This window comes from Parus major, chromosome 1A (assembly GCF_001522545.3).
Source record: "Parus major isolate Abel chromosome 1A, Parus_major1.1, whole genome shotgun sequence".
NCBI classification, from domain to species: Eukaryota; Metazoa; Chordata; class Aves; order Passeriformes; family Paridae; genus Parus; species Parus major.
The window spans coordinates 48520699-48547524 of record NC_031773.1 but is presented as its reverse complement, the minus strand read 5'-3'; the positions used below and the strand labels follow the sequence as shown (position 1 = coordinate 48547524).

General features: G+C 46.6%; 2 protein-coding genes across 5 annotated transcripts in view; both read right to left on the bottom strand.

Annotated features, from left to right (window-relative positions):
* Window positions 1-88, bottom strand: part of CBX6 (chromobox 6) — a 17799-nt gene extending 17711 nt beyond the window's left edge. The window contains exon 1 of the mRNA XM_015626997.1: window positions 14-88. Within this exon, the coding sequence (XP_015482483.1) occupies window positions 14-88 (75 nt within the window). The remainder of the gene's footprint in view (window positions 1-13) is intronic.
* Window positions 89-4524: 4436 nt separating this feature from the next.
* CBX7 (chromobox 7) lies at window positions 4525-21507 on the bottom strand. 4 transcript variants are annotated; one of them, XM_015628931.3, is made up of 6 exons: window positions 21079-21507; window positions 18971-19014; window positions 14899-14964; window positions 14315-14381; window positions 13380-13719; window positions 4525-11379 (listed from the first exon to the last, which is right to left on the bottom strand). In XM_015628931.3, the coding sequence occupies exons 1-6, from the start codon at window positions 21247-21249 to the stop codon at window positions 11231-11233; spliced, it is 837 nt and encodes a 278-aa protein (XP_015484417.1). In that variant the 5' UTR covers window positions 21250-21507; the 3' UTR covers window positions 4525-11230. The 4 variants fall into 4 exon arrangements, with proteins under 4 accessions (XP_015484417.1, XP_015484416.1, XP_015484418.1 ...); XM_015628930.3 differs by having other exon boundaries at window positions 4525-11382; window positions 21079-21481; XM_015628932.1 differs by lacking the exon at window positions 21079-21507 and adding an exon at window positions 20316-20479 and having other exon boundaries at window positions 4525-11382.
* Between the last annotated feature and the right edge of the window lie 5319 nt (window positions 21508-26826).

Below are 26826 nucleotides of genomic sequence, written 5' to 3'. Positions count from 1 at the left end.
CGGATGCCCGGGCCCGAGGGACGGCCGCGTAGCGGGGAGAGGAGCGAGGGGAAGGGAAGCGAATCCCGGCCGGGCAGATCCCCGGCATGGCGGCGGTATTGCCCCTTCCCGCCTGAACGGGGCCTTTTTTTTTTTTTTTTTTTACTTAAAACAATGGCGGCAGCCTCTTCTTCTCCCGCTGCAGATGCACCGTCACCCTCTCTCGCCAGAGGGGAAGCAGGCAGCCTTAAGCACGTACCAAGTAAAAACTAGCAGTAAAGGCCCGTAAAGATGTTCTTTCCTTTTTCTGTGTTTTATTCTGTTTATTTGTCTGGCGTGAGTGTGTGCCAGTATAAGGTACAATTTTTGAGCCAGTGTAAGGTGCTGCTAGGTAAATGGGCCAACCACGCTACATAAACCTGTAAGGAAACCAGAAAAATGTTAAGTCACATAGAGGAATTCCCTGCCCTGACTATTACTGCAAACAGCTAATTAATTTGCAGCATACTTTACACTCTCTTGCGGGTGCTAAAAAGACAAAAATCTCAGTCAAAAATCATACTCTGCGATTCAAAATGGAAGCTTACGGCCCTGCAGCTGTTTTTGTGTGGAATGCAGGGTCCTCCCTTACCTGGAGGACTCCATCTGACCTGTTCTGCTTTCTCACCTGGTTTTTGGGTAAGAAGGCTGTGCATTTCAGATACCCTCTGTAAAAAGTGGGAGCTGTGATGAGGGCTATAGGCAATGGTTGTCCTACATTTGCTGCTCATTCTAAACTCACAGTGAACAGCAAGGTACCTGCAGAGCATTGCAATCCCTCTGCCACCTGTTCCTCAGCTCACCTGGCAGGGACCCCTCAGCCCCTGTGGCCCTTGCTAACCCTTTCTCCATTTGCACTCACCTTCCCCTTCCCTTTCCACCTCTTGCTCAGGGGTTTCACTCAGAGGGAATTCTGGAAATGGCTATATTAAGGCTATAACATCAGTACTAGCAGGGATGGATTTCCTAAAGTCAAGGCAGGCAGGTAGGACAATGAATATTTTCCTCACTGCCTGTGATTCAGGCAAGATCTGTCAGAGTGTTTTATTCTCTTTCACCTTAGCAGCTGAAATACTGCGGCCAACACAAGCTCTCTGCCCGGAGGAAAAGTGACTCAGGAGACGATGTGCTCCCCACTGCCATGTCCCCATTTAAAGAGGGGTTAATGGAAAAGTTGCTGAATGCTGATGGAGACCATCACACAGACCCTGGTTCAGGACATGTGAACAGTTCAGAGAACGTGTTTCTGCGGTCAGGGACTGAACCACAGCGTGCTTCATCACTGATAATTCTACGTTTAGGTCATACCCCTCACTTCAAGAATAGGCTCCAAGATGCCCTTTCTCAGGTGTTTGGCATCACAGGCCAGGCAAGAACAAAAACCCAAGACTGTCACCTAGAGTGGGTCAAGTCCTTCTGGACTGCCTCTTTTCTCTGGACACCACATTTTTTAATCTCAGTTCTTCATATGCTTGAAGGTGACTTCAAAAGAACAAGTCCATCACACCCATTGCATTTTGCTTTTCACTTTTTAAACTTTGCACATTAAGTGTTCATTAACACCATCCACGTTAAAATTAGCATTTGTTACTGTTCACTTTGTTTAAACTGCTTTTACATTTGTAGCTGAGTGTCAAGCAACTGAGCTTTCAACCAGCAACATCATCCACCCTCAAAAGCAGGCACCCTTAAATCCAAAGGGGGAAAAGTCTTTACATGGCTACACAAACACATGTGCAGCAACCAAGAGTGGTGGCCTTGTCCCAGAACAGATGTGTGGGTCACAAATAGCATACCCTGCCTCAGGACAGGAGCAAAAGGCACCGTAATCCATGGACCAGAAGGGGCAGTAGCTTTTCAGAGAGCTCCATGTGCTCTTTCTAGTTATTTTCTCCTTCCACCTGTCAGCAGAACCTTCTTTCCAGCCACAGCCAGTGCTCAAAACACTGCGAGCTGCCGTTGCACAGGTTTGGCCTAACACTTTCATCTAACTTTTACTCTCACAAAGCAAAATAGTAGCAGAATATCCAGCTGTTCAGGGCATTGTTGGGCATTTCCTTTGTTTCATTCACATTTCTAGTAAAACACTTTAAAAAAAGACCAACCCACCTGGGAGGACAGCTCTCCCTGAACAGCTATTGTTCACTACAGTCACTGAAATAAAGTATTTTTCTTGCAACTGGCTTCCTGCAAAACCCTGCTGCCGTAGGACACCCTGTAACACTTCTTACTAGTACCAGGAAGTCAGTTCCTTGAAGCAATGAGCTTTGGGAGGGCAACGAGATCTTTCACATTGAAACCCCTGGACAGCAGTGTACAGGCACAGGGGGACAGCAGCAGGTGCAAGAACACTTTTGAAATGATGTGTTTTTGAAATTATGCTTGATAATGGGGAACTCACCTGCTCAAAGTCAGTAGCTGCCTCCAAGCTCATTTCTTGTGGACCTGGCAGGAGCAGCAGCACTTATCTCCAGGAGAACAGCTCCAAGAGTTCATCAACTGACTCTCCTGCTCTTTACTCCAGTGAGGTCACTGTTAGGAGCAGCTGATTTTGGAAAGCAAATGGTCAGTCCCTCACCTATACTAGGAACAGCTGCACACAGCCCAGCCCCTCGAGCCAATGCCATGTACGTTTCCAAGCAAACCCTTGGCACTATGGGCATGCAGGTAAATGTGTGCTGGAACTTCCCAGCTGCAGCTCTGAAACACACACAAGCAGTTTGTGTCAGGTCCCTCGGAGCTGACCCTCCACACCAGGTACAGGTGCCTCAGCATGGCCCAAGCAGTGGCCAGAACAACCAGCCCTCCAGCCCACTAACTTTTTGATGCAGCAGAGAGAGAAGGCCCATGGGGCTTGTGCTATGCCTACACTAGTGGGATGCTGTGATATCCCTGGGGCTTGCCTAGGAGTTCCCAAAGAAGGCCCAGCTGCCCAGGCTGCCGCTGGCTCAGGATGATTACACAAGTCCCCCAGATTTTCACTTTCTCATTTCAAAAGCAGTCCCTTGGCAAGCAAAATGCTGTGAAGAGCAGGGAAGTTGTGTGGCACTGAACAGATGAGAAGTGACTGCCATTGCAGGGGTCACATAGGCTGCATTTCACTCTGTGCTTCTCAGAGAAGACCGAACTGCTCAACCCTTGTGGTTTCCCCTTTCGCCGAGTGCCCTTGTTCTCAGGCATCCGATGGGGAGAGCTGTGCAAGGCAAGTCGGCTGCACTGCACGGATCAGAGGGGCAGTATAGCAACAGATTATCAAAAAAAAGGACTTCCCAGATTAACCTTTAACCCAGCCAACACATGCATGCGAAAGGACAAGCTCTTTCTAGTACCAGCCAGCCTCTGCAGCATTGGCAGAGAAAGACACAATCTCCAGAGCAGGCTTTCCTGTAACTCTGCACTGCAGTTTCTTACAACTTCACCTGACTCACTAGCTGCTGCCAGAAAGTAAGTGGCTGGCTGGAGTCCTGCTCTGATGGCATGACTCAATTCCAGCTTCCCTGGCTCCAGGCAAGCATGATGACAGCACTTTGGTAACAGAGGCAAGACCTAACCACGCTGCCTTGGGCCATGACTGACTCAGGAAATGCACCCCATCCCCCTCTGCTTTTGTTCCAAATGCTTTTGTGATTGATGCCATAGCTGCACTCAGGTGCAGGGCTCACCCCCACATTACATCTATTAGAGGTATCTCAGACAGCCCCATTCTCTTGCCCAGGTACCTTGATAAACACCTGGCCTCCCCTTTCCACAGGGGATGGAGTGGGATACACCTTGAGGGAGCAAGCCAGTCACCCAAGTGGACTAAATGACATTTGGGATTTCCTCCATGGAGTTTCAGCAGTTCCAGGACTCGGGCTCCTTGGCTAAACCCTGGGACGAACCAGGGGCCAAACTGTACCCAGGAGCAGCTCTGCTCCTGAAGAGCTCCCTTGGAAGCTAGCCAAACCATTGGAGACTTTGGCTTGGAGGAGGGCTGCTGTCCTACTGGCAAGCACTGCAGAGCATGCCTGGCAGCCCAGGTCTCAACTCAAACTTTCTCCATTCCAATGAGATGCAGGATATGGAGCACAGCAGCACCCTTCTGGGGCTGGCAGAGCTGTCCTGGCACTTGGCACTGCAGCCTTGTGCAAGGATGTAGAAAACTCCCTAAACCCAGAGCAACAGCCATCCTGCCATTGGCATTCTCCTCTTCAAATTATAATCCATCAAAGACCAGTCATCCCAGGTCACCCCTGGACAGCTCTAACTTACCCAGTGGGTTAAAAATTAATAAAAACTTGACCTACTCCAATCAAAGTAATGAGCAATGTCAGAAACAGCCTTTTGCAGGCTCCATTCTTCATTGATCCTTCTTTACTGATCTTCCTCACGCACGCATGCACATTTTCCATTCTTTTTCCAGCTGCACTGCATGTTTATACACCAATAGATGTGACTGTTGGAAAATAATTCAGCTGTAGAATTAAAGCAAGGGGGGGTAAATGACCACACAAACATACCATGAGGTAAATGTCAGTTCTCATATTTAATATTTTAATAATTTTGTTTGCAACATTTACCACATAAATCATCTAAATAAATAGATGCTGTACAGTCTTTTATCCATATCAGTACAAAAATAAAACCACACTTTGTGTCAAATTATACTTGAGCCTGCCCTCCCTTTGCTATTACAATCTCCTTTTACAGCACATACTCGCTCAGAAAAGGCATTATACTCTGATTGGTTTGTTTGGAATTGGTTCACTCCCTATTTCCCCCCCCTCCCCAAATACATTCAATTAGTCTGTACAAAAGCTAGAAGCTCATTCTGTGCAAAAGGAAGCTTTCTGTGTGCAAAGACTCCAATACTCTAGCGTGCTGACAGGAACAACAGCAACAACTGAAGAGACAGGAACAAAAATAATCAGGGACCCTCCCCTCTAACTGACCCCACTGTGCCCCATCTTCCCCCTGCAACAGAAAGGGAGCACACCAAATCAGATGATTCAGTGTGCGAAAGCGTTCTAACGATGTGCGTACGCTGAGGGAAAAGGTTGGTGCTGAAAACCCAGCGAGAGAACTGACCCCCCACGCCATAGAGCTGACTAGGCGAGGGAAAAGGGTTCTCTGCCCTTAGCCTGCTCAGAAGGTTCTTGAGATACATAGAACAAAAGCTTCATCAAAATTATATTCGTTCTTTTGTTGCTGTTCTGTTGGAGATTAGGTGAGGAAACGGCCTCTGGAGAAATCCAGCAGCTACTGAAGACAGCTCCTGGTTCACCCTCCCTTCCTCTCCCCACTCCCTTCAGAAGGACAGACATCTCCTCGTTCCTCAATTAAGCTAATAAGGTGCAATTTTTCAGACAAGAAACTCTATAAAGATGTCTCTGGAGCTGGAAGAAATGGTCATAGTTCCAGACTAGGACCACTCAAACTGAAACTCAACTTCATTTTTCCCTTTCCTTGATCAAAAGAGGTGGGGACGGAGGAAGCCAACCTGCGCCCCAATGGCAAGCGAGGGATTTAGCAGGTCTCCTCCCTTAGGGAACCCTCTGCTCCTGGCATTGCCTCCCCATGGGAGGGAAGCAAAGGGCTGGGTGACAGCTCTAGAAAAATGATAAGGAGCAGCCAGCGGCCTGAAACAGATACATCTTTTGCTTTTCAAATGCCACTTTTAGACAGACGATAAGGAGTACTTAGCACTCCTAGTGCTTTGCATTTCCAAAGTGCTTCGAAACATACTTCAGATTTAAAAGCAAAAAAAAAAGCTGCTTAACATTTTGACAGATTTGCAAAAAGCTTCTTTGTGCTGACACTACATTTTCTGGTTAAAAACCAACAACAATAATAAAAAAGGTTTTCCACCTCCTCCTCCTCCAAAATTCCCCTCCCAGCCAAAACTTTGCTACCCCAGTAATGAGATAAGCTGTGATGGAGGTTCTGAACAGTTTTAGGAATTCTATCCCATCCCAACTTTGTGGCAATCCACAGCAGCCCCAAATGCTCCCATGGAGCCCTACACCTCTACCACTCCCAGGGATCATCTCCCACCTGCTCCCTGCACTTCAAGAAGTTAAGGGGGAAAGAGAAAGAGGTGGAAGAGAAAAAAGGATCATCTCTACAGCAAGTGCTAGTTACAGGAAAGGATTTGAAGGGTCTGAATTCCATTTTAAGTGATTCCTTCTCTCTCCTTCCAATTGTCCTGGGGCTGTTTTATAAGCCTTCCTATCTTGACCACTTTGATGTGTGGAATCCAGGTGGTTTGACACCCAGAAGCTCACACTTTCCCCGTGAGGACAGTAAGTTCAGGCACTGAACTAAATTCAGGCCTGTTGATCATAAGCTACTGTCTCAAAACGAGTTTATCATGCCCTCAGGGAAGACCTTTAGAACAAGCATGGCAAAAGCAATGTGTTCCAATGCGGTACATTTTCATGTAAGAAATTACCTTGTGTAATTTGTCAACGTACACATCTTCCTTGCATTCCCAAACAGCAGAAGACTGATACATAAATGCAGCTCTCACCTCTCTGCAGGCCCATTCAGAACTCCACTCACAGATGCAAGGGATCAGTTTCACTACAAGTTCTTTGTTTATAACACACCTTCTCTCTCAACTGCCAGCTCACCCAAAGGCCCCTCCTCAACCGCCTAGTGAGAGCAGCTCTGAGGCAACTCTGTCCCTCCTTTCCCTGACCAGCATTTGTCCCTATTATTTTCCTGGAAGAGGGAATATAAAATAATAAAGAGGGCCCATTGCCCTCTTCTTCCTAGGTTGCAGGGAGGAACATAAGATGGGTAGATACCAATCTGCTTTAAAAAAAGAGGTTTTCGTACTTTCCCTACTTCTGAAAACAAAAGCTCAAAGCTTGAGAGCAGAGGAAGAGGTGGAGAGGAGGTGGTGGTAGACTTTGCTTTGCCTAAATGTGGCTGGCAGCCCCCACTGTCTTCCACATGCTGGCCTCTGCTGTGGCTACCATGGAAGGACTTGCCTGAGGTGCCCTGCTTATTTTTCAACCTGTGTGAGGCCTCCCTTCTCTACTCCAGTGAAACCATCAAGCAGCACTAGCTGTGGCGTACAGCAAGAAACAGTACTGGGACCAAGGGCCCCCTGTGAGGTGAACAAACAATTTTATACATCCAGTCACAAAACACCAGAAGAACAATTCTGGACAGTTTCACAACACTAATAACAAAAAAAGCCATTCATTTCTCAATAAGCTTCTCTATGTCTGAGCTCTGACATAAACAAGAGTCAATTCACTAACAAATTTGGGCTTATTTTGGCAAATGGAACTGCTTTTGGGTGTTCTCACAATAATATCCTGGTCTTGCTTGAAAAAAAAAAAAAAAAAAAAGAAAAAAAAATCACCTTAGTCTGACTTCACAAGCAGAAGGGCCCCCAAGCAAACGCAAGACAATAAGGAGGAGCATGCAGGAGGCTACTTAATGCCACTATTCACGTGTTAAAACTTGCTGTTCCAAGGCATCACTTGTAAATCAGAGCAATAACATCTATTTTATAACCATCCAGGAACAGAGGCAGTCCTTTCCATATAGATTGGTTTTTTTTTTAAACACGGTGTTAACAAAAAAGGCTTTCCAGCCTCATGAACTCCCTCAGGTCTATCACAAATACAGTGAGTTCACTGCAAGATCTATAAAATAAACACTTCTGTCCCCCAACACTGCTGGTAAATTTTCACATGGAAACAGTTCTAAGAATGACTATTAGAGCAGTTCTCTGAGAAGGTTGTTTCTTGTGTACAGTTCAGTAATTTCCACTGGCTGAAGTTTATTTTTCTTGTTTACAGCCATGGAGCCAAACAAGGTATGGGAGAGTTAGCCCATTTCTATTCTCAGCCTGTGCTTCAAATAGAATTATTAAACTCAGCTTCAGCTGGATGCTATTCTGGCTCTTCTAATCAAACGGAATGCTTAACAAAGATCCAAACACAGCATCTGATTTTCATGATATGTTAGCACAGGAGGTCCCAATTCAATTGCCAGGTTTTGGGTTGAACTGGCAGATGGACAGTATTGGGGAGAAGAGACAAACCCAGACAACTTGTCTTTCCATCACTAGTAATACCCTCACTATACCTGCAAAGATGGAATAAAGTTAATTTTAAAGTCCCTGAAGACCAGCTCAACCAATGAAGTTTACAGTGATATGTCAGCAGACAGTGTGGAACAGAGCCACATTTTTAAAAGATCAGGAGAAAAATCTTCTCAAGAAGTTCTTTGAGATAAACAAGAATTCATGAATGTCAAAGAAAAAGTCCACGACAATGAAGTAACTGCTTAGTTTCCTACCACAAACTCCCCATCACACTTTCTCCTCCAAACCCACGCACATGCAGCTTGTTGTGTCTTAACCCCATTATGGTTAACTCCTCCTTGACACAAAGCAGCATGGCAGACAGGTACTTTGTTCCACACTTTGTGTAGCAAGATGATTAGTCACCAGCAGAACACTAGACAGCCTGATCCAAAAAAATGATTAAGATGTGAAGCTGTGGGTGGATCCTCTTTGAAAGACCACCACAGGTCTTTGAAAATTCCACTGCAAGAGACAGAAAGTATGTTTAAAGAAAAATGCCAAAACAAAGTGTTGAGAAGTGTCAGCTGGAGAGTAGAGAGAAAAGCAGAGGATGGAAATCTAGTTTATTAGGACAAGCTTTTTCCTGCTGCAGGATTGATATTGCTTCCAATGTCAGCCAAAGCCAGGAACTGACTTTTTTTTGTTGCATTTTTACACTGAGATGAAGACATGACAAAGGCACCAGTTGCTGCATTAGAATAAAGAAACCATATCCTATAAATGCCATGAAGCTTTAGCAGAATGAGCTGCAGTTCAAGACTTTTTGAAAAATGAGCTAAAACACTACGCTTCTGCAAGCATCACTACCTGACCTGATCCAACCCACAAGAGTGGACTGGGCCATGTGGCATGTCCACCAGTCACAACAGGAGAGAGATGCCATGTATTCAGCATGTTTGGCAGGTGTCAGGAAGAGGGCGTGTGTGGGTGATGGTAACAACACCGTCTGACCCCACATCCTGCAAAAAAGGGTGCAACTCCAGACACAGAAGCCTCGCTCTGGACACCCACGTTCAACAAGCATCCTGCGCCTGCATGCTTACCTCATCAGCTTGCCCTTGCTAGCTATTGCAAGCTTCTTTCCCACTCACTCTTCCTCCCACCACATAATTCCACCCCAGCTTCCACTTCTCACCCTCTCAGATTTCTCCATAATAAAACTCCCATCTTACTGCTCTGAGAGGCAAAAGGTCAGTCCAGAAATGCAAGATCTTCCCAGCAATCCTGAAACTGCTTTGATGGCATGAAAGACAGACTTGCTCCAACAGCTCTGAGATGGAAGAAGAAATCCTAAATCTACACTGAGCTGCCATATCCTAAATGAGGTAAAAACTGCTTCTAGTAAAAATCCACAGTGGCAGTCCAAGCACTTTATGACACATAGATGTTTGGAGGATCAGAAACCCTAGAGCTCCCAAATTGTGCATGCCAGGAGCCAAGCCCCTCGAACAAACACATTGAGGATTTCCACAGGTGTCTTTATCTCAGAGCTAAGAAGGCTCATAGCTTCATTTTGAATAAATACAGCAGGTAACAGATGCTTCAGATGGGGTGGAGTAAGGAAACATAGTCTTTGAGGACAGTAATCATGACAGCAGCCAATGTTACCCTGCAGTACTCTGTCCCACAGTTCCCACTTTAGACTACCTTACTTTTCTTGCTTTCCATTGGAAAAGGTCAATATTTAAAAAATTAAGTTATTGAAATAAAATTTGCTTTTAAAAATGGAAGAGAACATGCATGTGCAAGAATAGATGCTATGCTAAACTACCAACTCAAAATACAGCAATTCTTCAAAAACCTCAAAGTGTCACAGGCAGTCCAGCACAAGGCATTTTTAAGTGCAAGATTAGGAAATGCAGTCCGCTTTCCTTGACAAAGGTTTTTAAGTCTTCCAAGGGGAAGTTCCTATCAGTAAAGTAGTACAGGATCACAAATACTGTGAGGATACTGGAATCATGGAAGAGTATCACTCAGGCAGCACAATCCAAGAATTCTCACTGCTAAGAATCAGGAATTTTTCCCCTCCTCAAATCTAATATATGCCTTCCCCATGTGTTGTTTATTTTGGATCTCTCTATGGGATCCAATAACAGAATCTGCTGCTAATCAAGGTCCATTTCTAGCTCAGTTCTGTCCAATTCCCATATCCTGGGCCTGTGCCAGTATCTTGGATATCTCTGCAGTGGCAGGCAAAGCTTCAGTTGTCCTATTAGTCCCTCCTCCCAGGGGAGAGGAGTCAGTTTTCAACCAACTTATTACCGCAGATTCAGGGCAGGATTTGTTATTAATACTGAATTTTGCAAAGGGTAAGAAGACCCTACTTTCCACAACACATTCCTCATGCAGCAAAGCCAAGCCCGGAAATCCTGTTTAGCATATACAGAATGGTATGTCACAACTATGCTGGCTTTCTGAGCTTTTAATGAGGGCAAATTGAATTTATGTTGCCAGTTTGGATTTCAGAGATGCATTTCACTCTTTCCGCATGATCAACAACCGAAAGGAGAGAGCTCTGCTGTCTATACGGACCCGTGCTGCAAAAACTGACTTACCACAGACAGGCAAATACGCTTCTGAAGTCCTGACAGCAGACCACAGGGAAAACAGCACTGGAGAGAAAGTCTTAACAGGCTGGAGTTATCTACACAGGTAGGATCCATCGCCTCTCACTGCTGCAGGAAGAGAGGGAGGAGGAAGGTGGGAAGAGCAATGTACAGGGATGTATCTTTATCCAAGGGATATCAATTGCAGAACAAGGCGACAGGCTAGAGATCCAGCTCTCTTTCCACCTCCACATGCCCTCTCCCCACAAATGCAGCTGCCGCCACTTAACAGGATAAAAGGCGAATTGTTCAGCTTGCTGCTTTCACATCAAGGAGGGGAGTCTTTGCCCAGGAAAGGGCTGTCAGTTTTTCAACTGGACAAAGCAATGACAAATACACACCCCCTACACTGCCCTTTTTTGCGTATCTGAAAGGGGGAAAAGGAGAAAAAAAAAAAAAAGGTCTCTGTAAACATTTTAAGAGGAGACATTTTGGATTTTTTTTCTCTTACGGGATAACGTAACCCTTCCCTAGCTCCACCCTAAAAACTCTGGTTTTGGGGAGCATTGCAAACAGAGATTCAGAACTGCACGCTCCGGTCTCGAAAGAAGCCCTCAGCCACTTGTGCTTCTCTGAAAGTGACGGTAATGGAGTTTGCTGTGATGTCTGTCACTGTCACTTCGCTGGGGGGCACAGTGGGGATCCAAGGGAGACTGGCGTCCACATCTGCTGCTGAAAGAATGGCACATAAGAGCATGTTAGTGAAACAGAGAAGGTGAGGGAGAAGAAAGGAGGAAGGGGAAAAGGAAGGATGGAAAAAGGGTCTCCTTTCTGACAAACTGTAGGTGAAATCAGCCTGTACTGAGATGTACATGTACATGTACAGAGCAAGAAAGAACATGTGCAAGCCCTACCCTCCAGAGGCTAAGGGGAAATGGAGGATCAGGTGTCCAGATACACAGTGGCATCAGAGCAGCCTACACAGAGGTCAAAAGACCCTGTAAAACCACCCAATTCATCTAACCATCCACAATTTCCCCAAACCCCTCATCCCATCTCAGCCCCTAATTTGGTTTTGTGTCAGCAAAGCACACTCACCCTGGTTTGAGCTTACTGTCTTCTAAATGCCCTACCCTACTGAAAAGGCAAACATTAAAATCTCTTACACACACTCTTCAGATACTCCTAGGGGAGTCAAAGAGAGCCAAAATGGAGGGTCTGCTGTGTACTGCACCTGCAACACAGCCTGGGTGTGATGCTCTCAAAAATCCCTCAGTAGTGCTGTATGGAGAAGCTGCTCTTCCTTTCTCATATGCCTCCTTTGCTCCCAGACAGCTCCATACAAGAAACTCAAGCAACCTCGCACTTTCTCACCGTAAAAATAATTACCAACCCCTCTGCCACCCAAAAGGCTCGCTTCCCCAAAGCCCCCAGAGACTGCCACATAAAGAGAGAGGAAGGAAAACACACCCTCTCCCTGACACTCTACCTGTCCACTATATACCTTGTTGTCCCAACCTGGACAAAGAATGAGACCCCCCTTAATAGTGTATTTCCTGCCTTCTGTCTCAAACACCTGGGGTGCGTACTTCCCCCCAGAAAGAGTCCAACTCCCCCTAACAGTAACTGGGATTCCACACAGGCCATGTGTCAAGGGGAGAACAGAATGAGTTTTATAATTCCGTAGTGCCACTCACTCTTCTGATCCCCAAGTGCTTTAGTGCCACACACTTCTGGGGAGAATACACACATTTCCTCACTGCCGGGATATAACACTGGGTTCCTCTGTGCTACTCCCATTGTTGCCTCCCTGGATTCTGAGCACCATTCCAGCCTTCCTCAGAAAGGAGGGAATAGTGCTGATTCCCAGAACACAGCCTTCTCCCTAAGATCCTGCCTAATCTAGCCTGGCTAACAGCTACTCTTTGCAAGGAGTAACAGGATTCCCTTAGCTACTACAAGCAGCACAAGCCCCAGTTTTCCACTCCTCAAGAAAGCTACGCCTTCAGAAGCTCTAATAATGCAGGGATAGAGTTTCCCTGGTAACTGAGAGCAACACACACATCCCACAGCCCTCCTGCACAAGATGCTGGTATCCTTCCCTCAAATGCCAAATGTGCTTGGACATCTCCCATGCCTACACTCCTGCTGCCTACTCATTGGGATCAGGCAGGAGTTACCATCCTCACTTCATCTCTCTCTCCCCTTCTTGCATAGCTCTATATCAAGAGGCTTTAAAGGGGTGTGGAGAGGAAAGGGAAGGAGGGGGCAGGGAGTACATTGTGAGTTCCTAGCAGCATTCCTATATGCCTCTTAAAGCAGCACTATGAGAAGAATGCCGCTGTCCAAGCTTGTCCACAGCCAGCCAAAGTCCTTTGAGCCAAGCAGCAGGCTGAGCACATGTGGATAATGTGGACAGAGGCAGAGTTCATCTGTCACACTTGTATGTCACCTCTGCTGTGAGGAAATTTTAAGAGGGGGAAAAACTTGCAGTATCTTCTGCATGTTTCTAACACAGGGAGGGGCATCAGGGATGTAAGACTACATAGAGCCAACAGGGCCAAAAAAACAATTCGTCTGTGCTCTTCTAACAAGAAAGAAACCTGCAAACAAGGGATGCTCTGAAGACCTGATCTAAACCACAATCCCAGGAGGATGTAACCAAGGCGGAAGGATGCAGAACATCCTTCACATGCTCCAGAACTTCACCAAAGGGTGACTGGCCTTACCTTCTTTGCTGGTGTGCTGCGTGGCCTCCCAGTCCTCAGGGCTCTGCCTGGCCTCTAGGCCCACTGCATCATTCAGGAAGAACTCATGCCTGCAGTTCCGGTTCTCCAGACTCGCCATGCGGGGGAACTTCTTCCTTGACAGTCGTAGGTACTTCTGGTTTTTGCGTTGCTTCCGGAGAGAAAATGGCAGGACTGCACTCCCAGTCTTCTCAGGGAACTCTGCCTGCCCTGGCTTGGCCCCTGGCAGGCTACTGTCTCCTCCTCCAAACCTCCGTGCAAGAGAGAAGCAGAGCTTCTCCTTTCCCTTGTGAGCACTCCTCAAGTCCATGCCATACAGCCGCTGCCAAGACACCAACGCAGCAAGGGTCAGAGCAGACATCTGATCATACAGTGAGGGCTCCCTACTGGGAACCACGAAAATATTCTTTGTTCAGTCTGTGAACATTTAGATGAGCTAGGATAAGGTGTGCTGCTTTTTTTTGTTTCTCTCCCCTCTTCTACTGCCTTTAAGCTCTTCCTAATATCTGCTTCCTAGGACTGCCTGCTTTGCTTGGCAACAGCAAAAGCATGCTGAAACTCCACTTCCAACTATGGGCTACCTTTGACTTGATGGAAAGTTCAAGCTCAACATGAAACTAAAAGAACACACAAACTAGGTAACCTGCAACTACCCAGGTCCATCCTTTATAAAATCCTAGCTCAGAAAGAAAGAGCTGTTGTTTTATTTTGTTTTGCTTTTTAAAAGATAAATTAGTTTTAACCTGTTAGCTGAAGAGCTAGCTATGTGCCTGAACACTGTTTTCATGTTATTGTGTTAACTTTTTACCTCCAATTTTGTCCATGCAACAACAAACAGACAGTTTCCACCTCACTGAGAGCAGAGAAGCAGCACAGCAGCTAAGGAGTTAGTAATACACAGAAGAGCAAGAGGCTACCTGCAGTAGGAGGCGCTTTGGTTTGGGACCTCTTTTCCTGTACCCTGATGCACGGTCTCTCTCCTCCCTGTGAAAAAGGAATACAAATCAAGCTGAGTACTAAATACCACAGCATAAAACTTAGTTGGGACTTCAGCCTTTTGCAGCATAGCTCCCTCGATTTCCTTCAACAAAACCCAATTGTGACCAGTGTGAGCTTGGAAAAGAATTGCTTCCTGTAAGAGTGAAAGCCTTGCAATAGGGGAATTTCTCTGACATAGCTAATCAAGGATGGGTTAGAGAAACTTCCCACCTCATATCACTCTAGTCCAGGTCTGGACCTGATTAAAACCTGAGTCTGATCGTTCTCTGGCTCAGTGCTGCCTGTTCTTGGCCTCATTTCCTGAACAGTGCCAATCAAAGCTGCTTCAACCCTGTCTTCTCCATCTCAACCAACACCAGGGCACAAAGATGAAGAAGGATTCATTGCTATACATCTCATCTTTGACTGAAGTAGGGACAACAGGGGCATTTTATGCATATAATGAAATAAAGACACTATTTCTTTTCCTGTGTCCAAGGAGAGAAAGAACATGTGCCCTTACTTTTCTTCATAAGCCACTACCAGGCGAGGGTCCAAGATATGATCCTCTGGCTCCCATGTGCTGTATCTGAAGAAAAACATAAGGAACAAAAAGTAAACAATATTTTAATGAAACATTCTCTCTGCAGGCCTGCTACCAATGTGCTGCAGCCCTGGAGACTATCTTCACAAGGGTCGGTGGGGCCTGCCACAACTTTGCGAGAGCTCTGAGGAATCCCAGCCATTCCCTCTCCAGCTTCCCACAGACGCCACCTCCCCTTCCCAAAACAGGCAGGGCCAAGCATCAAGTGACTCTTTGTACAAAAACAGGGAAGACTTTCCTCCCCAGGGCCCCCTCCACACTGCGTGCAAAGCCTGTGCAGACAGTCACAAACTGTTTTTAGGTCCATGCCTAAACAGGTCTCATCTGCAGCACTCCCCTCAAATCCCACAAACACCATGGAACAATGAGGCATGGTCTGATACATCTTTCTGAAAAATAGGTCTCTCTTAATTTAGAGTGCTCAAAGAGTAAGTACGCTTTCTCACTTGCATTATTAATTACTTCTAATCACTGAAGCTGAAAGGATTCATTTAACAGTTTAATTTTTTCCACTGATGCCGTTCAACCAAACATGTTGGGAGCTGGGCCCTGGGGCAAGCTGATGGCCACATGCCAACGCCTCCTCCTCGGCTCCCCCTACAGGTTGTTCCTACCGAGCAGAGCTCATCGACACAAAGTACCCCAACACCAACACGGCTCCCAACAGGCTCCATACTCCTGAAGCAGCCTGGAACAGCGTCACTCATTGCCCCAGCTCCATCCTCGACAGCCGGACAGCTGTGTCAGGAATAAGATGCTCAGGAAAGGACTGAACCCACCTAGCAGGCAACTCCAAAACTGGTTCCCAAAGAGCGCAGATGCACGTAACACTAGGGAGAAGCAGCCAAAACGCTCCCACTGTGGAGGCTGAAAGAATCACAAAGTGGTCCTTGGGGTATGTTTACTTCTTAGGGGTCATGCTTGCCCAGAAAAGGTGGGTGCTGTGTCTCTACTATACAAACTCTAAGGCAAGAAAGCAAATATGAATCCTCAAATGCCTCAGAACCCTAATTTTCCTGAAATGTGAGATCCAGGCCTGGAGGCAGAGCTCCTCCCAGAGCCTGGGGAGGAAGACCAGAGAGGAGTCACATGCAGGTAGGTGCATAAGGGTGCATTTGTATCAGCGGCTTTAAACAGCAAGAAAGCATTTTAGGATGTTTAAATTTCTGGATGAAGCACAGATTGCATGTGAGGACATGGGATACAGGGGTACACAGGGGAGGTGTTTTGGGAATGCTTTTCCTTTTTCCTTCTCCATTACAGATAAGAAAGGTACTGTAATACAGGAACATTACTGGAGGATGGGTCTAGAAATGAAAATACAATTTTTTACAAAAGGGAGAAAGAAAAATATGACATTCAGATATCCCGAGGTGCACTGTGTATCAGAGAGTTAAGAACAGATATGTCTTCATAACCAGCTGATCCCTCCCTCTCTCCATCCCTCATTTGCTCATGCTTCCTGCAGCAACCTGACTGTGAGCTGTCAAAGCCAAGATACTGTTTGAAAAGAGGAAGGTTTCCTCCCAGCTGCAGGGATTCTGGCACTCGTCCTACAAATTTAAGAAAAATAACACCACAAGGGGGACAAAAAGTCATTGGATTGCTTTTCATGGGCAGGAGAAGAAAAGAGATTTGCTTAAAAAAACCCGCCCTGGTGGACGTTGCCTTCTTCTCTGCAGCTCAGATTCTGGCTTCGCTGCAGTGGCAAAACACTGCATATAAAAAAAAAAAAAAACATGGTTGAGTTTGCCACGCGCGCGCGCACACGGAGCTTTATATATGGGTACACACAGCCCAGGCTGCAGCAAACTGCAGAGAGCAGGCACTCTGGAAAACACAGATCATATGATCTTCATTCCCCCTCCTTCTACTCCTCCTCTTCCCCCTCCTTTTAACTCCAACACAAGTTGTAAACAAGCTTGTAGCTAGAATCAGATTGTCACTCCTCCGTTCCCTGACTCCAGCAGTGCAATCCATAAATGTGAGGTGTAGGGTATGAATATGAATTTTTTTATTAAGAAGAGGGGTAAAACAAGTGAAATATGAATTGCATGTGAAAGCAGTAAACTACTGACCTATCTTTATTCCCTTCCACGATACTTCCAATGGGAATGATGGGATAATAGGTGCAGAGATTACAAAGAGCAGTGCAACAAGGTTGGTAATTAAGGAAGGAAATAATGTGGGATGAGGAAACAGACACAAAGATACAAACAGCTTGTGGTGCTGCATTCCATCACGGGCATACGTATGTTTAGAAACAAGGAACAGAGACTTCTTCTAGTGGGATGAAAGTGACTCCAGTGCTCTGAGCATCTTGAGTTTAAGTAATTCAAACCACTGAGGCAACAGTTAAAGTGAAGGCAGGCAGAAGAAAGGAAAAAATATAATAGTCTTCAGATCTGGAGTTTGGGGGAAGAGGGAAGATGCTTGGACATGCCATACATCAAAATAAGAGAACCCTGACATCACCTTGCATCCAGGGGATCTGTGTTTTAAATTCCCCAAAGTGTTTCTGTCTCCCCCACTGTTCCAAGACACAGGACAAGGAAAGGCAGCAGTTAAGAATAAGGTCTGCTCTGTCCAAGAAACATTACGCCATGCCTCAGCCCACCTTCTTGGCAAGGGACTTTACAAGAGAAGGACTTCAATGTGTTTGTTGAAAGGAGAATGGGATAAACACCAGTATTCTGGCCAAGAGGGGATGAGGCCTCCCAGGCTCCAAATAAATTTCCCACCCTCTATCAGTGATGAGGTAAGACTTGGCTATTTGAGGCTGAAGCAGTCCAAGAAGTGACCCATGCTACATGGCAGCTGGTGCTCAACAAGTGCACAAGGTTACACTCTGACAGCAGAACACTCAAGAATAAAGTCACCCTCTCCCACCAGCACCAGAGAGGGGAAGCTGCTTATCTTCACACATGGCCTATAATCATAAGCATTAGGCACGACACTTGGGCACCCAAGAACACATTTCAGCTTCTTGGACACCAGGTACAGCCAGTCAGAACCATCCTGGCGGGCCCCGCTTTGCAGCTGTGAGGATGAAGCTGTAACAAGCAGCTCCCATTGCTTAGCAACACGCAGAGCAACTGTGTGTGTAACACTGCTGTACCCACGCACATTGTGTATGTACACACACAGGCACAAACAGAAAAGCAAAGACAGGGCCCTTAGGGGGTGGCCAGAAGGCTGTTCCACTAGACTGCTAGCTGACATAGTAATATTCTCCAGTTACCTAATCCTTCTAATCTCAGTGCATTTCACAGACTGCTTAAGCACAGAGAAATTGCTCTTCTTCAGAAGCAGCTGCATTTTAATGAGAGAAGTGTCTGTAAACAGTGCACAGCAATGACAAAAAAACCCCAAACTTTTCTTCATTTTTGCAATGGAGAAACCAAAGCAAAAGCAGAAAAGGCACTCAAAATAACAGGAGGTTTCAGACAAGGAAATGAAGGCATGGTGGTAATTTTCAAAGGACAAAGATCACCTGCATTTGGCTGCACTCAATAAATCTGAAACATTGCCCCTTTCCATTGGTGGACTGCAGAGGGGAAACAGTAGGAGAGGAAGACAAGACCATCAACACGTTTTCTATTTTAAAAGACTGCAGACAGCTCTAAAAATAAAGTGGGGTCCTCTTGGTGCTGACTCAGAAAAGCAGGAGCCATTCCAAGTTCAAAAGCATCTGGATTCTTTGTTGGACTCCTAAGGAATTTTAAAACATTTGTATTTAGAAAGTATCTCAATGAAATATTTCAGTGGTGGCAAAAACCAGTCAGAATAGACTGGCACCCAGTTTGTATTCATTAGCTGCCAATTCAAAAAACAGATTTGGGTTTGGTTTGTGGCTCTTTGGTTTTGTTTATTGTTGTTGAAATGAGGGACAAGCCATTACCCATTATGAATGAAATGCTCAGTTACAGAGACACAGTGCAAGCTATTATGGAATATTAAAGAAAAAAATAGACGAGTAAACACAACTTACTTTGGGGGCCATCCTTTCCACTTCACCAGGTATTCTACTTTACCCTGAGGGTAGAAAAAGGCAGAAGAAAACAGGTGAACTATGGAACCAAATATGGGCTGCAGTATGAGATGCAACCAATCAACAAAAAGCTTGTTTTCCATCACTCTATTTTCAAAACATAGCCACTTCCCCATTCAGCCACACTTTCATGTATATACCTTTTCCTCCAAAAACTGGGCACACACACAGGGACATGCTAAAACACGTTTATGCTTGTACTACCATCAGCCTGGAGCATAGCTTTGCAGAAGGCTTGCAGGCAGAACACTGAAAGCCAACCAGAGAGCGTGACCGAACCATTCACACATTCACAGGCAAACCTACAAGAAGTCAGCACACATAAATGCAGGAAGGAGATCTACGCCAGGAGCAAATGTCATATGATTTTTTTTTTTTAAGCAGAGAGAAGAAACACAGCCTATCAGAACCTATGAAGCGTCTCTGGCATGTTCTTTTCCATTTGCTACACGCTCTACTCAAACATTGTTCCATCCCTCACATGCACTCATCCTTTCAACCCAAGCAACCAGCAGCTCACAGCTGAAGTTCAGAGCTATTCTTTTTTTTTTTTCTTTCACTCTAAGTACAAGATTAAAAAAAAAAAAAAAAAAGAAAAGTGTAGCTCTTGGAAACTGCGTTCAAGGACTCTGCAAGCAATGTGAACAACTATCAAAATATTTAATGTTATACTGAGGGGTTTGTTAAGCACTTCCCAAAGCATGGCAAAGGCCTTTGTGCATGCAGGACGACCACTCTCCAAGAGCCGCTGCTGCAGCCACAGACACCTTTACAGGAGAGCAGAGCAAGGAAAGCACTCGGCACTTGAGGCAGAGAACCACTTTCATTTTCCTCTTGGGGGGCTCATCAGCTTCCCAAGGTTGGAAAACACTGCCCTATAAGGAACTTTCCACCGGAGGATCTCTACACACTGCATGCTTACAGGTTAATCCTTGCAACACTGCGGGGACGGGAGCGCTTCCACGAGTGGGGAAACTGAGTCACGGGAGCTTTCCCAAACCCTCTCCGGGCTGGGCTTTCCCGTTCGGTGTCACCTGCGCTCATCCTGCAGACAGGCTGAACCCCAGCAGCGACAGCCCCCCCCGCGGGCAACACGTGTGTCCCCTGCCCGCAGGTGCCGGTGCCCCTCCGTGGGTGTAAGGGGACGGGGACCGGGGCACGGGGGACCGGGCGGCCGCGCGCGCGCCCGCCACGGCTCCCCGCTCCCGGTGCGCGGCGGGAGGGGCGGGGGGTGTCCCGGTGCGCTCCCCCCCGCCCCGCCCCGCTCCGCTCCGCCGCTGCCCACCTTCCGCACGCGCTTCTTGCGGATGCTCTCCACGGCGAACACCTGCTCGCCGATGGCCGACAGCTCCATGCGGGCGGGCCGAGGCTGTGCCGGTGGCGGCCGTTCCCCGCCGCTCCCCCTCACACGCCCCCTCGCGCGCGGCCGCGCCCCCGCCGCCGCTTTAGAACCTGCGCAACGTTTTCCCCGGCGCGCGCGCGAGGGGGCGGGAGCGGGCGGTGAGGGAAGGAGGGAGGGCGGGGGGCGGGAGCGGCGCCTCAGGCGGTTCCCGCCCCGGCCGCGCCGCCTCCCGCCGCGGGGAGCGCCGTGAGGGAGCGCTGCCCGCCGCCGCCGAGCCGCGGCATTTACGGGCGTTTCCCACAGGAGCGCAGCTCCCGGCGATGGCGGCTGGGGAAGCGGCAGAGCGTGGAGGCAGCGCTGCGGCAGGAGCCCGGCGCGGCTCCTCTGCCCGGGCAGCCGCTGCAGGTGCCTCAGCGCCAGGTGCCTGCCACGGCCCACCTTCACGGGGAAGGAAGCAGCCGAGGTTCGGCAGTGCTCGCGGTGGAAAACAACGATGAAAGTCTGAGGGCCCGCAAGCCATCAGAAAGTTTTACTAGTAAATTACACACTTGACATGGAAATTGGTATGTTAGTCCCTGAACTACTCTATAAGCACACGGCATTGGGTTTCGGAAAAAGGGTTAAGATGAGAAGGAAGAGAGATGTATTAAAGGGAGTGGGATGATGCGGGGCAGGGAGAAAAGAAAAAGAAAAAAAAAAAATTCACCAGTCCCGGTTCCAGTATCAATCCAGCTGCTGGGATGTCAGTCCTGGTTTCGGCGTTGATCCAGCTGCATCCATCGGGAGGATGAGATGTCCAGCGTCCTGGGAGTGCCTCTGTGCCTCTACCAGCACAAGGAGGCTCTGTGGACATAGCACACATATAGCTATCAGTCATCGTGGAACAAGCAGGACCTCAGGCCACCTCTTCAAGGCAACTAAAGCTTTTTTGAGTGAAGCATGAGGAAACAGGGACATCATGAGCAGGCATTCAGCTATCCAGGCTCCCTTGCACACCAGTCTGCAGAAACGTGCTTTTGCTTCCCAGCCACTGCTTCAAACAACAGACTGAGGGTTTTTCCTTTGAAGTCTCCTAGGAAACTTTTTACATCAGAGCAGGGGTTTATTTCTACATATACAACTACCTACTCTCCCACAAGTGTGCTCAGTCACTCCTCTGCTGTGACTGAATGTCACCAGGTGCTGTTTGCACACGAAGTCTGAGACAGGCCAAACATTACTGTAGAAATGGCAGATATACAAGGAGAATGTGTTAATCTCGGTCATTTAGTCTGCAAGTGTTTATTTGCACACAACATAACGTGTCCACAGGTATGGACTGGGTAACTGGCAGGGCGTTTACCCTTGCTGAAGTCATCTAAGAAATCAAAGTTCACTGTCAGGGAATGGTGACCCTTTGGATAATCATTAGTCAGAACTAGTAGTTTATAGCAGGGTTTAGTATTTTAATAGCATAGCTGTTGCATATTCAAGACGTCTATACTATATTACAAAATTATTGATGATGACGATGATAATAATAGCTTTGATCTTCTTTTTAATTCTTCCTTTCTCACATTCTGTGTCTGTGTTTTAGAGGGAATAGGAAAAATATTTAAGGTAATATTTTCTTTGTTTCTCAAAATTAAGATGTTCAGAAAAAGATGAAAAGAAGAACAGAAAAATTGTCTGAATTGCAAGGATCTGCTTGTATTCCTTTTCCTCACAATGAAATTCACTTGCTGAGGTGTCAGACTGGAAAAAGGAAGAAACCGTGCGCCAATGACCACATTAGGATAAAATAGAAGAAAGAATGAAACCCCCTAGTCACCACAAACTTTCAGTTATTATTATTTCAATTACTGATAAACTTTTGTACTTCTTAGTCCAGAATGTTTACAACTCGTTATTTAATATATTAAATAATATTCTTAAGGTCAATAATACATATAGATATATATATTAACTTTATTAATGGATACCAAAGGAGCTGTCAAAACCAAATTGACCTGCATTTTGATCACGAGCTCTAATAATTGTCTTATAAGCAGAGATATATGGTAAGAACCCACACACTTGCTATTATCAATGTAATTTCCACATGATTACTCCCTTTCTTTCTGCTTTTCCCACACCAGCAACTGACCTAAGTGAAGTTTAAGCAATATTTGCACCAGTTATGTCACAGCTTTCTGAAAAGTACTCCTTTGCCTGAAGGTAGTCGTCACAAAATGCTAGAATGCCTCACTGCAGTCTGGTCGGGGTTTCGCGTTTCCTTCGGGTTTATTTTGCAACATTTTTGTCAAAACGTTACTTTTTAGAGCTGTTCCACCACAGTTACTTTTCATTCTACTAATGGTTATAATGTAATTTCAGAAGGGTTTGTTAGGGTTTTTTTTTTCTCTTTCTCGTTGCCAACCAAAACCTGAGACCCGAAGGCAAAGAGCAGGAGCATTTCCCATCCTCCCATCCCATCCAAGCCCTCAATTACCGTTAAGTGAATGTTGCTAAGCCATTCGTTGGGGTTAGAAATAATTAAGACAAACAATTTAATCAATCAAGGTTTTCAGATCTTACAGCCTGTTTTAGCAGTACTTTAAAAGCCATTCTGTGATAAAAGACCTCTTCTGAAGTATATCAAGAACTAGATTACAGAAATCTCTATTGGAGTTGTTCTTGTTACCACTAATTGTACAGTCGCGCTAATATATAGCAGTGAACTCCATGTGCAGAAAACCAAAGCAAATATTGAACTTTCCTTAGTACAAATTCAGAGACCCAGATCCAGGAGGCTTTAATCAAAATTCCAATTAACTTCAAAGAGTTTTACTTGAGTAAAAATTGCAAGCAGAATCTAGTACAGAAAAAAATTACCATTTTAATTGCTGCTAGCCTGATTAAGCGATTCAGCTTCCAGTTGATACAAGCACTTACATTAACACTAAAAATTTATTAATGGTCATTTATATTCTACAAAGCCTAATCCTGCCTAAGATTTCCACCCCCCCACAAGACTGCAGCAAAGATTAGCATAGCTTCAAAACCACTCAGCACATCCCCGAAGAAACGCCGCTTGGTGAAGCTTCAAGAAACGACCTTGCAGCAGAAGCCTGCCCTGGCAGCCTCCGTAATGTCCCGGAGCCGGCAGCCCTGGAGAGCCGGACTGTCGATGCCGGGTGCAAGGTATCGCTGAGCCGGTGGGGGAACCGGCCTCTCCCACTGCGGCGCTGCGTGCCTAAATGTAGGCTCTAATTCTTTAGAATCTAATCTAATCTTTCTCTTTGTCATCTAAAGTAGATGTCTCTCATCCTGCTGCCTTGCAAGCACAGGTCCGGCTCATTTGCACATTGTGGTTTCGGCAGGCAGCCTCCGAACTTATCGCAGGAGTAAAGAGCAGCAAACAGTCGCAGTCGGTGCTGCCCTGGCCCGGGCAGCAGCCCCGTCTGCCCCATGGAAGGCACAGGCAGGATGCACCGCGTATCAGTGCAGTTAAGACCAAGGGCACCAGAAAAACTACCCTGTCGGTATGCTCACATCAATTAGTAATTTTAATGTTAGTTTCTTAAAACGCGTGGAAGGAATGCAGCTGCCCCCTGCTGCCAGTTGGCAGAGCCTCGTCTTACCCGGAGCTCTTGGCACCAGCAGCCCTCGAACAGTGTGTTTAGATCTGTGCCGCTGCGTGCTCCTCACCTGGCTCTGATCTGCTCCCCGCACAAGGATTTCCCCACGCTGGACAGCCAGCGAGCCCCAGCCCAAAGCAGTGCTTTGCCTCCTGGTGTTACACAGCAGACATAAGGAAAACAAACGTGGAAGTCCTCCGAAGGACTTGCCGAAGGAGATAGTGGGTAGAGGAAAGATCATCTCACCCCAGCAGAGGACCCCCTGAGAGCTCTGGTTGAGGTCAGTCATGAAGAAAAATACTTTCCGTGCCATTTTGCTTTGATCCGTAACCAATTTTTGCCCAGCAGGGTGTTTCTCCCCCCCTTAGCATACAGCACAGTTGTTAACTGCAGCCTTCCACGTCTTCAGATGTGAGCACCCAGCACTCCTCTTTAAATGTGGCCCCTAGAGGACCATTTTAGTGGGATGGTAAACCAGAATCCCAGATTGTGTTCCTTTCAATCCAACACACCTGGCACTTGTCCTTCAGTATAAGGTCAACCTGGTGGGACAGCTATTTTCCTCTGCACCTTGTCTTACAGCCAGGTGCAGCTGGGAACCACCAGGTAGGTGTTTCTTCCCAGACTTCCTTGAAGTGCTCAGCTACTTCCCAGAGCAGGATCAGTGCAAAAAATAGCAGCTACCACTTCGTGCAAATGCCACTGGAAGAGGGTTTGTTGTTTTCCTATATTTTAAATGATAGCTCAGTAATTATTGCACAAACCCAGTAGTGATGGTGATCAAGGTCCTCTCCCTTCTCTGTCTTCAGAGCCATAAAATCCCACCTTCTGGGAGACTGCCCCTGAACACCAGATTATTCTCTTTTTTAAGAGCAAGGGCAATGCATATTCACACACTGAATCACTTGCTCAATTCAAGACTAATTCAGAGCTCACTGGGCCATGGAGCAGTTATGGCATGGTGCTTTTCCTGGGCAAGATGAGATTTGTGTCCCAACCACAACTCCTGGCTGTGTGTACATGTCAGCCAGTGCTGACTCATGCAAAATTCTTAAACATGTCCTAGTGAAGGTGCTGAAACACTGATTTCTGCTTTCCAAGATAAACACTTAGCTAGAGATCAGTCTTCCTTCTCTCTGGGCCACTTTGACTGTCACAGCAAGAGTGAACCTTGCTGGTTTGGTACACAAAACACACACTTCAGATAAATTCCTCTACAGGAAGCTGTAGTAGGATTTTCATTGCTCTGAAGCCTAGACTAGAAGTGTGGGTGGGCAAGAGAAAATAAGTGCTTTTGTGGTTTGTTTTCTTTAAAAATATTTTTGCGGTTTCAATGAAATTGAGTTTTGTTGTTTCAATTAATTTGAGTTTTGTTGTTTTAGTGAAAGCCTGCCCATCTGTGGACATATGATATGCCTTTGAAATGCCTTGGCTCCCACATACTCTATGGAAACTTCTTCAGCTGTTCATTGCTTAAAACTTCCAAAGACTCCCACTCTCATGTGTGATCTTCTCCTGGCACTGCCTGTTTGTAGAGCATCCAGCCCTAAAAATGTTTCTTTTCACAGAGGACTATTTGCATGTGAGACAGTGTACGTCCCCTGCTCCTTCCTTTATGAAGGGCCAGAGTGGCAGTGCTCACTTCCTTCCCCTTAAAGCACTCCAAAGAATTTGAAAGATTTTGAAACCAGCTATGGGTTTAGAACTGCTTCACACTTAGCTGAGGGTTCAACATCTGTGCAGTCATGACATGATTGGTGTTTGTGGTCAGCTCTGCTGCTTTGGTGCCAGAAGCAGGCTCCCAGCCTTCATGCCAGGACATGTCTGGGTTATACCCTTGGGATGCTGAACCTGGGAGGTGGGCTCCACACATTACAGACCTACCATATTAAACCTGCCATATGCCCTGCCATGCCATGCCGTGTGAGGTAGAGCAGATTGGGCTGCTGGGAAGAGTGTGTTACAGTCCCTCCTGGCTGAGGAGAATGCTTAGCTCAGACCCTCCATTTCTGGGGAAGGGCTCTGAGTACCCGGCTGCCATCTGAGCACCTGGCTGCACTCTGTGACAGCACCTTTAAAGAGGCATCTAATCTGGTGGGTGCCTAACCTGAGATCACAACAGAAAAGGTAAAGGGAGAAGGAAGAATGCAGTGCCCTAACTCCTAAGCTCCAGGGAGAGACTGAACTTCCCACACTGTCTGTCGGCTGCCTCAAGGCAGCTCCCTGCCCTCGGTGATGGTTTGTCCCTTGGGATGCCTCTTTATATCAGCAGAAGCCAGAAATCAGAGTGCAGTCCTGGGTGGCACCTCAGTGTCTTGCTCTGTGGATATGAGAAGGCAGTTGCTGTGACCAGCATGAAGCTTACACTTTGTGTGGAATATTTGTTCTTGACAATATTTGTCCTTGACAATGTCCTATGTAAAAACAAACCACCAGCTGGTTTCTTCCTGAGGGAATGGCCTTTAGTACCTTGAGAGCCATTCCTGATCCTCATGCCTGACCACTGTCCTCACAAACCAAACAGAACCAAGCTTCTGCCTCCTGAAAGATGGGAGTTCATGGCTTGTCATCCAGGTGGGTCCTGCTGGTGCATGACAAACAAGACAGTGAGTCCCAGGAGAAGGGTGCAAATTAACAATGCATGGTGTCACTGCTTTGCACTGTCCCCTGGAAGCTCTATTCCCAAAAGCGATGTGAAAAAAAGAGTTAACTCTTATTTGTTACTCAGCTACTCTTGACTTGTTCTGTGTATTTGGGTTTGTGTATTTGGGCTCAGCAAAAAGCTGCTCCTCAACTTATTCACAGAACAGGGTTATTATTATCTGCTGCCTAGCAGCAGGATTGCAAGGACCAAA

Bases quoted from the DNA above. Each gene is read 5' to 3' on its own strand.
- CBX7 (XM_015628930.3), bottom strand. From the start codon at position 21,249: ATGACTGATAGCTATATGTGTGCTATGTCCACAGAGCCTCCTTGTGCT. The intron at 14,965-18,970 runs GTAAGTTGTGTT...GTTTTTCTTCAG, and splicing joins TGGAAAGGATGGCCCCCAAA to ATACAGCACATGGGAGCCAG. The intron at 13,720-14,314 runs GTAGCCTCTTGC...GTGTCTTGGCAG, and splicing joins CAAAGCGCCTCCTACTGCAG to CGGCTGTATGGCATGGACTT.